At 44.1% G+C, this 12,567-nt stretch overlaps 1 protein-coding gene across 9 annotated transcripts in view; it reads right to left on the reverse strand.

Annotated features, from left to right (window-relative positions):
• The window catches only part of SEMA5A (semaphorin 5A), a 300,988-nt gene that overhangs the window by 59,633 nt on the left and 228,788 nt on the right, over positions 1–12,567 (reverse strand). For all 9 annotated transcript variants that reach the window (XM_077309645.1, XM_077309644.1, XM_077309649.1 and 6 more), the window contains one exon: positions 2,457–2,604. In XM_077309645.1, the coding sequence (XP_077165760.1) occupies positions 2,457–2,604 (148 nt within the window). The remainder of the gene's footprint in view (positions 1–2,456; positions 2,605–12,567) is intronic.

A 12,567-nucleotide genomic window follows, 5' to 3' on the forward strand; every position in this document is an offset into this window, starting at 1 on the left:
TTGGAAGCCATTCAACTGGCTCACCTCTTGATTACCTGATCTCTCGTGGGTCAAGACTGCTTTTGTTTGTATTCTCTTTGGAATTATGCTATTGGTTGGTATAGGATGTTGTATCCAATGTTTACCTGGTCTATGGGTCACGTGTTGCCTCTCGCAGGATGACATTCAGCGTCGAGCGCTCTATCGGGCATATTCTCAAATTAAACAAAAAAAGGGGAAATGTAGTCCTGGTTCGACCAGGCCGGGAGGTTGGCAAACCACTCCCCTTAATGGCCGATTGCACTCCAAGTTAATTAGGCTTTGGCTTTTTGCCATATAAGGTTGTGGAATGTTCGCTGATCTCTTGCTATGACCTGACCAATTGGGTGCACACACGCTCCTCAGGAATGTTCTTTGTCTACCTCTGTATAAATAAAGCTGTGCCATGTGCTCGGGGGGCCTTTTTACCGCAACTGCCTGCTTCGTGTGTTCTCTCTGGCCATCAGCCTGCGGGCGGCCCGATAACCTCCCACTGCCTTTTATGGACAGAAACCAAAGCTTGAAGGCTGGCAATATTGTTCTGGATGAAAATCCAAAGGTTTACAACACCTGAGAATACACACTGAGAATTTAACTTTGGACCAGGACAGAATGGTGGATTTTTGCCACTATGATTTTTGACAGGGGATTTCATATTCTTTGGGAATTAACGTATATAGAGAAGAGGTGGGTTTTTTTTGTACCTGCTTTTTACTACCCAAAGGAGTCTCAAAGCAGCTTACAATCAACTACCCTTCCTCTCCTCATAACAGACACCCCATGAGGGAGGTGGGGTTAAAGAGCTCTGAGAGAACTGGGACTGGTCAAAGGTCAAAACACATTTGGTCATTGGTCATAGAATGTGTAACTGTTAATGTTATTCTTAGAAATTATATGTGTTCCTAAGAACGAGCCTTGAAAGGGTCCCCTCCCCTGGCCCCTGGCCAGTCAGCTTAAGGTAGCTTTGGGCCGCAGCTCGCAGCCAGATCAAGTGGGGCAGGTGGGGGCTGGGCAGCTTGTTAGCAGGGCCAAGACAGAGCTCCTTAGCAGTCAGCTAGTTAGCTCCTTAGCAGGCCTTAACGAGCAGTCAGCAGGCCAAGAAGCCCTCGTTAGCAAGCCCTCCACCTTGACCCTTTGCCCAGGGCTTTCTGTTGGCTCCAGGCACTGAGGAGTCTGAGAGCAAAGAGGCTAGAGTCCAGGGACGGAGGGCGGGAGCTGCAGGGGCAGAGCCAATCAGGACAAAGCTGGCTGTACCCTGATTGGCCCTATTCCAACTTGGACAGCCGGACACGTCCCACCCCCTAGGCTGTTTCATAAATATATACAGGAACAACAATGGATAAGGATGTGGATTTATGCTTTTAATGATATTTTGTTTGCCATTTTTAATCCTATTTATGTGCACTAAATAAATGTATTTTATTTTAATTTTTTATTTGTTCAGCCTCCGGGATCCTACCTCAGTCCCTTTTTGTTCCCTTTCGGTATTTCAGTATTGCTGTGACAGCCTAGCAATGGCCATTGAAGTGCTACGGGTGCTGCTACTCCTCTTTTGAGGGCTTTTAAAAAAACAGCAGTATTTTTTAATATATATATTGGGTTTTTCTGCAATCCTGGAACTTTTTAAAGTTTTATAAAAAGATCTGTATTGCCTCTGCTTGGCCCCAGTGTTTGGATCTAAATATGCACAGATTTGGGCATGTTGAAAATTAGATTTATTGATAACGGCTGGGAGGATGGTTGAACTCTTGAGCAGACTGGCTGGAAAGGACCTGGCCTCCAGGGTGGAAAGGCTGGATCAAGAAAAATTATATTGGATGCCTTCTCATGCAAAATGCTTTGTCTGATGGAGCACTAAATGCAGCACTGACATTTTAACAGAGCACATGATGTCTTCTTGTTTTTACATCCTTTGGTTAGTACAATACAGCACATGATCTCTGGCTTTTAATTCTAAATATATAGTTAGCACAAATTGGTCTTTTAATGCTGGTTCAAAGTGAGATTCATAATTATAGCAGCTATAGAGAGATATATAATCATACCCTTTAATATAACCCAGATACACATCAAAACAGTGTTTGTTGTGCAAATTCCTGTGGCATGACTACTTTCTCTGACCTTTACTTCCTCTTCAGATTAAACTGAAAAGAACTTTTTTTTCTTGAAGGAGGCACTTCAGAGTATGTTCAGTCTCCTGGATCAAGTGTCAGAGCGGGTTCATTAACAATAATCTGCATTCACTTCCCTTCCCAGCCCATCCCTGTCTCTCAGTCTAGCCTACACCACAGGGGTGCTGTGAGAATAACATACAGGGGGAGGAACTATTTTTCTGCCACCCATTTGTGCTAGCATGCCCTCGGCTGAATTCCGCATAGAATAGGCTCATATATGTATATAAAGCTGGGGACTCCCAAAGTCCAGGAAGTTCTACTCACAATGCTGCAGCCAGGACAGTCAGGCCCATTCTTGCATACCCGGTGGCGGGCCTGGATCCCTCCTCCACACTGGGCTGTACAACGTTCCCAAACACCCCAGCCAGTCCAGAACATGTATGGGGAGCACAGAAAATGCTCATTGCAATACCTGTGAGGAATTATTTATTTCATTAATTTCTACATTGTCTTTCCAGGGAACTCACCAGATATGGCTTATAAAACACAATGTACTTTTCAAAAGAAATATCACATCATAAAAGTTTCTCATTAAAACCCAGCCAGAGCATAAAAATGCAAAACATTAAGCAGTTTAAAATTATAAAACAACTCTCAGGCTAGAAGCAGATTATTAAAACAATCTTAAAAGATCAACTCCTTAATTAAAATCTGGATAAAAAGAAATGTCAAGGGGTGGACATTCCACAGGGGAGGGGCCACCGCAGAAGAAGTCCTGTCACCAGTCATGGCCAGCCTCACTTTTGCAGGCAGGGCACAGAGGGAAGGACTTGTGACATAGAGGGCTTGTTAACCGGGGGGGGGGGGGGGGTGACAGTATGGGAGGAGATGGCCCTGTATAATCCCTGGCCCCAAGAGGCATGTTGAGCCTTCTAGGTAAGAACCACTAGCCCATAGTCACACAGCTGGCTGCATGTGGAGGAGGGGGGGGGGAATCAAACCCGAATCTCCAGATTAGAAACTGCCGCTCTTACCATGACACCAAGCTGGCTCTGCGGTCTAATTTTGACTAGGATCACAGTGCAAACAGAGAGGGAGCTTATGGTTCCCCGTGCCTTTTTTTTCCAGGCCAGGAAGCTGCTGATTACCTATTGTGAAAACCTTTGCTTAGTAGTACACAGGTTCTTATGTAGTCCATCCATAGGGGTGCCAGTTTCCAGGAGGATTTCAGAGGGCAGATTCTAGGGTATAGTGCCCAACTGAGGTTCTGTCCTCCCCAGGCCCCATCCTCAAATCTCCAGGAGTTTCCTAAGCTGGAGCTGGCAACCCTATTCCTTATGTCCCTGCTGGCGGCCAGGGGACCTGGCAGTCCTCTCTGGTGTGAATGCCAGTTTTAAATGCAGTCTTAAATGGATATAGAAGAGTGTGGCTTTGCTTAGCACAGCTCCGGGAGTCAGGGATAGGGTAAGCTCCATCCCACATTTGACAGGGTAGTCCCGCTTTTGGGGCATTTGGCCCGTGTCCCGTGGCATCTCAAATTTTTAAAAAAATATTTATTTATTTATTTTTACTTTTTTTGGCCACGCACCCAGCAGGCAGCCCAGCAGGCAGCTGAGGCTCAGGAGGCCCCCACGCAGGCACCCGGGCTCCAGGGCGAGGCTTCCTGGCTGGTTCTGCTGCTACGGGCGGCTCTTCCCGGGCAAGTCGGGGAGAGAGGAGGGAGAGCCTGCCTGCTGCCGCCATCGCTGCCTCCGCTACCACTACCACCACCACCCCGCTGCCACCCCCCAGTCGGGAAGGGGGAGGGGGAGGGCCCGCCTGCCTTGTGGTGTGTCCTGCCTTGTGGCTCTGGAAATCTGGTCACATTAGGATAGGGCAATCCTGCAGCAGGTTCAGCCTGCTGAAATGAGCACAGGCATGAGCTGGCAATTTAGTAAAGACGATAACCAGTCAACGTGACTTTACATTGTTATTTTTCATGTTTCTATTATAAAGTTGTTTCTACTTAAAAAAAATTGATGTTTATAAAATGATACCATAACAAATAAAATATATGACTGGATAAATTAATAGTTGTTTTATTTGTAGCATTTTCTAGCACTTCTAGCAATATGTATATTTTCCTTTAGTGGTAGATTTCATTTTCAATATAGAATAAGAGGTTTTTTTACTCCACTTTTCTCTACATAAAAATGCAGTCAGTGGGCGCCATGCTCTGACGCTCGGAGGGGCAGCAGCTCCCGATTGGCTCCCCTCGAGTTTTTATCACGGACAGGCCCCCGCCCTTTCTCCGCCCACAATGCCCTTAGGGCTTTATTCCTACCGCTCCCGGAGCAGTTACAGATAAATAAATAACTTGAGCAGCCTATTGCTTGTGGAATACACCTGCTCTGCATAGATATCTGTTGAGCAGTGTATGTGAATGAAGCCCCAATTTCTCTTATTAAGTTAGGGGATCCCACCCCCACCCAAAAATGAACCTGTAAAGCAATGGGAGCCCTTTACCCTATGGATAGTATTGACTTTACATTCTGGGGGAACAAATCCACTTTGAAAGTACTCTTTAGAAATATTTACACTCAGCTCTTAGGCAAGGAACATATTCATACGTATAAATAAATAAATTATGGAAATCATATTGCTGTGGATATCAAAAAGCTTTGAAATAATCAATCAGAACTTTGAGGGGTGTGTTTTCCACAAATAACATTTAACATCTTGTCATCCATTGCAAAGAACTACAATTACTGTATGACAAATTAAAATGCAAATTGTTGGCATATTAATAAAAGAGAGATGCCTGAAAGTTCTGAAGGCAGCTGTGGATCGAAGTATGGAAGAGCTATTTTCCATGCCATGATAAGGCTGGAAGCTTGTGAAACCAGGCAAGGATGATGGAGGGAGAGAATCTATACGGTGGTCAGCAACTGCCAGCCGTCACTCTGGAGGAAAGACGGGGTGGGGGGAGAGGTGAACACAGGCATGCCGGTGGAGTCACTACTGGTGAAAACTGGATGAGATGTCATTACACTGGGGCGGGGGGCATTCTAGTATTCGCTCAATGGATAAATCCTCGAGTGTCACCCTGACAGAATCGACTGAAGTGACATCGCATAGTAGCATGATACTGGCAAGTCCCTCAATTTCCCACATATTTCTCCTGCTGGCTTTGGAAGTGCCTTGTGGCCACAAAGATAAGCGGGAGGTATCCCACCTGCCTACCTGCGTTTGTGTGGGCTGTGTAAACCTTTTCTAAGAATGACATGCCCTGTCAGGCCATGAAACTGTCTGTTACCAAGAAGAAAATAATGCAGATTCCTCAACAATCAGACATTTAGTCCAGGAATAAAAATAATGAGATAATAATGATAATAACAAATCAACATAAATGAAATGGACACATATGCCAGCACTTCCTGTGTAAACCAGGTTACATCATTAACCTGTAACATGCATTACGCAGGCCTAACCTTATCCTTGATCCGGAAACTACAACTGGTGCAGAACGTCATGGCCACGATTCTCACTAATACACCATGGAGATCCCACATCCGGCCTGTACTCAAACAACTTGGCTGGCTTCCTGATGAATTCTGGATTAAGCTTAAGTTTCTAGTCTGGGCCCAGTGTACCTGAGATACTGCCTCCCTGTCTATACCCCCCAAAGAGCCTTACACTCTACCACCTCCAACTGGCTGTGGATCCCTGGCCCCAGAGAAGCACATCAGACCTCAACAAGGGCCAGAGCCTTCTCAGCTCTGCCCCTCACCTGGTGGAACAAACTCCCTGAAGAGATCAGGGCCCTGTCCAAACTCTCAGAATTTCACAGGGCCTGCAGGTTACCGGAATGGCCACAAGTTAATCACTCAGAAGTCAGGAAGCTCATTGGTACCCTTAAATCAGGGAAAGCCCATGGCTATGATTTAGTACCTCCTGAACTAGAAGGAACACAGAATGGTGGGTGCCAGTATTGGCTAAGCTGTTTACAAAAATTCATAGAGCAGGTATTCTTCCAAAAGGGTGGGAAGTAGTAGTGGTGGTACCCATATATAAGAGAGGAAATAGGAAGGAACCCCAGAATTACAGACCAATAAGCCTCCTCAGCACCATAAGTAAGCTGTATGCTAGGCACTTATGCTGGAAATATGCTGGAAATATAGAGACTGGCTAGAAGAAGAGAACATCCTAGCAGAGGAACATGGGGGCTTTAGAGAAGGGTATTCCACACTGGATCATTGTATGCTGGTAGACCATCAAATAGCTAAATACTCTAAGAAATAAACCTCCCTTTATATCTCATTTATTGATTATTGATTTTGTTATGGGCCAAATTGGGCATGATCTGTTATGGACCAAATTGGGCAGGACCTCCATAGACAGGAGGCTACTTGTGCTTATTAAAAAACGACATGAAAATACTGCCATAAGAGTTAAATGTAGCCCTCAATGACATCTTGCTTAGGATGCTTAGGGCTGATCCTGCGTTGAGCAGGGGGTTGGACTAGATGGCCTATATGGCCCCTTCCAACTCTATGATTCTATGATTCTATGATTCTATGATTCTATCTCACAGATTTAATCAAAACAACAAAGGGAGTTAATCTGAGATGCATATTGCCCCCCTCCTATTTAATTTCTTTATTAATGATATTTGCAGCTATCTTAAAAACTACCTTGAAGTGAACCATAATAAAACCAAGGTGATGGTTTGTGGAAAGAGGCCAAAATCTCACATTTGGAGAATAAACGGGACCCTGATAGAACAAATAAAACACTACAAATATCTGGGAATTATAATTCAGGCCATACACGCTAGAACTGCACATATAAATTATATTTCATCAAATGTACAGAAAAGCTCAAGTGCAATTCAGAAATTTTTCTGGCAAAAAGGTAGAAGATTCATACAAGCGGCCATAAACATCTTCAAGCCCTTGCACAACTGATCTATGGGGCCCCAATAAGCATCTCTGGTAAATCTGTCTAACTTAGAGAAGCTCCAGTCTAAATTTTTGAGAACTATTCTCCAATGGCCAAATAACATTTCCAATATCGCAATTAGGATAGAGACTGGAATGGTTAATGTACAGACTAGGCTTTGGATGGCAACCTTTATGTTCTCGCTAAAACTGATATTTCGGCAGAGGGGTCTAATTAGCCTCCTACTGACAGTCATTTGTTGCGCCCTGGTTAAATGCACTGTTAGAGAAGTTGGGCTCCTATGGCCTGTCCTATCTACTTGTTCTAAGTGTGGGACATAACAAGGCGAAAGAATTAATAAGGTAATAGATTTAGAATGGAAGCTTGATATTAATAAGATCTTGGACCCACTTTTTGGAAAAGACCTTCTTAACAAGACTGTCCTGATGCCATATCTAACTGATCTTCTAAATTCTGAACAAAGAAGAACTTTCACTCTTCTCTGTTATAATGCTCTCCCTTCCGCTTTTCTGGAAGGAAAGTTTAGCGGGCTACCAATAGAAGCACGCAAGTGTGTCTGTGACGAAGGTCAAATAGAGACAGCTGAAAATGTCCTTTTTGAGTGCAGATTCTATCATCACCTCCGTACAGATTCAGTGGCCTCGTTGCTTGCAGAATGCCCCAGTGGTCTGAGGAAACAGCGTCTTAAGCTAATACTGTCAGACACAAATAAAGACCTAACAAAAATGATTGCCAAATTTGCTTGGGTAGCTATAAAAATAATGCAGAGCTGGACCAATCCTATATCCTAATACTTTTACACTGACTCCATATGCAATTGTTCTTATTTCTTAGTTTTTATTCATTCATAATTGATTTTATATCTGTAATTTTATGTTTTCTACTGGTTGGTCTCTGACCGTGAATAAAAATTGATTGATCCTGTTCGCAGGGCCTGCAAAAGGGAGGTCCTCCACCAGGCATTTGCTTGAGGTTGACCGGCCCCCAAACACCCACTGCCCCCCCAGATACCCCCCTCCCATGAGAATCCGACCTACCCAAAGGTAGTGTTCTTGTTCCTGTTTAAATATTGTTCTGGTTGACATAGAATCATAGAGTTGGAAGGGGCCACACAGGCCATCTAGTCCAACCCCCTGCTCAATGCAGGATCAGCCCAAAGCATCCTAAAGAATCCAAGAAAAGTGTATATCCAACCTTTGCTTGAAGACTGCCAGTGAGGGGGAGTTCCTTAGGCAGCCCATTCCATTGCTGAACTACTTTGAAATTTTTTTTCCTGATATCTAGCCTATATCGTTGTACTTGTAGTTTAAACCCATTACTGCGTGTCCTTTCCTCTGCAGCCAATGGGAACAGCATCCTGCCCTTCTCCAAATGACAACCTTTCAAATACTTAAACCCTCTCAACCTCCTTTTCTCCAGGCTGAACATTCCCAAGTCCCTCAACCTCATAGGACATGTTATGATTACTTGTTATATATGTTACTTGTTATATTTGTTGCAGTGTTCTATGTAGTTACCCTATGGTGTTATATGTAAACTGCCCAGAGCCCTATGGAAGGGTGGTATAAAAATATAGAAGCACACAAACAAATAATGTCAGGGAGCATTCTAGGACTCACCTAAAACTCTATGGTTCAGCCATCCTTTTGACAAATAATGGCATTACTTCTGCTTTTCTCTGAACATGCAATTTTCTCTGGACATGCCATTGCATGTTGTTATTATCCATTACTGTCAAGGAAGTGGCCTTTTCTTAGCCATTTCTTGGTTATTAAAAACTTTGGTTCAGGCTTTCGGGCCCAGTAAAATTATAGAAGGCTTCTCTTTGGGAACATGATGACTTGCAGTTCCAAGAGAGAAAAAGAATGGAGTCACACACGGGTGCTGATGATATCATGAAGTTAGGAGCTTCAAGGACAGGACCACAAGGGAGTTTCACATTTGTATGACACCTCATTAGCACAAAGAACCATGAGGGAAGGGAGGAGTGTGTGTGTGAGTTGCCTGACTGATCACTTCTTAGCTGCAGAAATATGTGTCATGTGTCTTGATGGGTCCAACAGGATCAGACCAGCTGCAGGCAGAATGGCCTAAAGTGAGATCATTCATGCTAGTTTGGGCATGTTGATTCTTGAATATGCTCCCTGAGTCAATTTGGGCTTGGCATGGTTTTAGAACACCTGCCTCCTGGACTTTGGATATAGAAACTTTACTTGGACTCTGTGTTCCAGGTGGATCAGGTAATATCTGCATCCGAGGATCACCAAGTCTGAGGTTAGCTTGCTAGAGTTCATTATTTCCTTCCTTGTTGCGCACTGCTCTTGGGTTTGTGCCCTTTTGTACTATGCTTTAACAAATCTTATTACTTATACTTCATTGGTGTTCAGTTCTGTTCAAACTTTATTACAGTCATTCAGACCAAGTTATATGAAGTTAATACATAAAAGACCAAAAGAATATGGTCATTTGATATAATGCAATTTAAAACAGATCATAAAATAGAACTTAAAATTATGCTACTTTAGAGCATAGAATTTTTATGGTGGCGGCACAAAACTTAGCCAGCTGAGTTGTCACCTGGGGGGGACTTATAATTTTGCAGCCTCTTTGCTCGATCTACATCATGATGTTCTGGCAACATTTTAAGGAGTGGTTCAATCAAGTTGCTACGAATGTCTACATAAGCAGGGCAGTGGAACAATATATGCTGACTTGTATCAATTTCGCCACTCCCACAAAAACATTGTCTCAGTGTAAGGGGAATGTTCTTATACTGACCCTCCAGGTGTGGTCAGACCACACATGGAGTACTGTGTGCAGTTCTGGAGGCTTCACTTCAAGAAGGACGTGGATAAAATTGAAAGGGTACAGAGGAGAGCGACGAGGATGATCTGGGGCCAAGGGACCAAGCCCTATGAAGATAGGTTGAGGGACTTGGGAATGTTCATCCTGGAGAAAAGGAGGTTGAAAGGGGACATGATAGCCCTCTTTAAGTATTTGAAAGGTTGCCATTTGGAGGAGGGCAGGATGCTGTTTCTGCTGGCTGCAGAGGAAAGGACACGCAGTAATGGGTTTAAACTTCAAGTACAACGATATAGGCTAGATATCAGGAAAAAAATTTTCACAGTCAGAGTAGTTCAGCAGTGGAATAGGCTGCATAAGGAGGTGGTGAGCTCCCCCTCACTGGCAGTCTTCAAGCAAAGGTTGGATGCACACTTTTCTTGGATGCTTTAGGATGCTTTGGGCTGATCCTGCGTTGAGCAGGGGTTTGGACTAGATGGCCTGTATGGCCCCTATGATTCTATGATTCTACACGAGCTGAAGGCAAGATGGAGCATCTTGCAAGGGTAAATGCCCTTCTTTGTTAACTTATTACCAGCTGAGACAGATAAGTGGCAGGGGCCAGAACATATCTTGTTTTAACTGGGGCCAAAAAATTTGGAGCTTTACTCAGGTCCAGTTGACGTTGATTGTCTTCTATCCGCTTCTTAACTAATGATGCAGCTTGATCAAGAGCTAATTTGGATAATAAGTGTATGGAAAAGCCCAAAAGACTTTGGATTCCTCTGTGAACAGCCTTAGTTCAAGAAGATTGGAAGTTGTCATTCAGGGTTAAAGAAACTATATCCTGTGGGTTATGTATTAATTTCAGCCACATTCCTATTGCTGACAGGCAGATTTTGTCTTGGACCATTAAAATTCCTGTTTCAGATGCACCATGGAGTTGTGCATCATGGAGTTTCCAGATGCACCATGGAGTCCTTCCAATTTCCTTTTTTATAGAAGGGTACTATAATTGCTGTTTCCCAACTCTTGGGGATCTGTCCTGTTATGTTGATATAGAAAAAAAGGCTGCCAAAAGTGAAGCCCACCAATCTTCATTGTTTCTAATTAGTTCAGGAGGAAGACCATCTAGTCCTGGGGCTTTTCTGCACCTCAGCTGCTGCATGAGTGACTTTACTTCACTGCAAGAGACTGGAGGCCACTCTGCTATACCTGTTAATAAACATGGACTATAATGGCAATTTAGATCTTTATAGAGATTTTGAAAATATGCTACCCAGATATGTGGAGAAATATGGACATCAATCGGAGATCTATCTCTGGAAACAATACCAGAGGTCAGTTTCCAGAAGAGAGAGTTATTTTTATCTTTTACAGATTGTATGAGGGTTTCCCACAATTCTGTACTATATTGCAACGGTCCCCAACCTTCTTGTAGTCGGGGACCGCCTCCGAGGGTGGGATAGAGCCGGCGGCCCGGCCGCCGCAGCTGCATGTAAACGCGCACGTGCAGTCGCTGCGCATGCGCATTTTCTCCAGCAGGGGGCGCAAACACGCATGCACGGCAGCTCCGCGCGTGTGCGTTTGCGTCACTGGCGTGCCAGCGGCCGTGCCTGCCTCTTCCCTCCCTCTCGCTGTGGGGGGGGGAGGCAGGCACGGCCGCTTGCGGCCCGGTACCATGGCCTTTGTGGCCCGCTACCGGGCCACGGACCGGGGTTGAGGACCCCTGCTATATTGGTTCTTTGTTTGATATAGAAGTTTTTTGTACTTTTTCTTAAATTCTAGAACTGTCAAATGTTTCCCTCCTACTATCTAGTCCTGCCTTAGAATACAGACCAAAGTCTCTAGACAAATCCCCTTTTGCTTCGACACATTCTTTGTCAAACCATGGCTTTCTTGCTTTGTTCATTTTCTTGCCATCTAGGTTGTTATTGTTGTTACGTGCAAAGTCGTGTCCAACCCATCGCGACCCCATGGACAATGATCCCCCAGGCCTTCCTGTCCTCTACCATTCCCCGGAGTCCATCTGGGTAAGAATCTTTAAATAGGACAGATTTTAGCCTGTCCACAAATAAGTCATAAGGGGAGATTGAATTCTGTGTGACATCCACATTTGAAAAGGCCTTACAGATGCTGGACAGATCTTCTGCAGCTATGACTTCCTTCAGTTTTAGATTAAGTTGGTCTGACCACTTAATCTGACACCCAGTATGATTTGTTGGAAGAATCTGAATGGAGAGCTCTACTTCAAGGAAACAACAATTACTGGGGACATAGTTGCAATAAACTAATCTACTCAAACACCAACATGCACTGGGGTGAGCTACCTATTTTATTCAGCAAATAGCAAGCACACCGTTTTGTCTGAAATTATCTCTGCTGCATTCCTCTACTTTCAATGTTTTAGTTCAACATCAACACAATGCAATTTACAATCCCTTGACTATTTGCACCAGCTCAGCTAATGCTGATGGAAGGAAAAATAATGTGAGAGAAAAGCACCACTGCCTGCAATTCTTTTCTGGCACACACAATGCATACGGACAAATGTGCCCGAGGAAAGACCTTCCTCAAAGGTTGTGATGAGACACCTTTTGAAATGAGATCTCTCAGATGCATCTGAATGTTGAGCACGTTGGTCGTCCTTGGATCAGCAGCCAGTGTGAATGCCTTTTAATGTGAAAGCTGAAACAAAAAGGGATGCAAACTG

Source organism: Paroedura picta, chromosome 14 (assembly GCF_049243985.1).
Source record: "Paroedura picta isolate Pp20150507F chromosome 14, Ppicta_v3.0, whole genome shotgun sequence".
Classification (NCBI taxonomy): Eukaryota; Metazoa; Chordata; class Lepidosauria; order Squamata; family Gekkonidae; genus Paroedura; species Paroedura picta.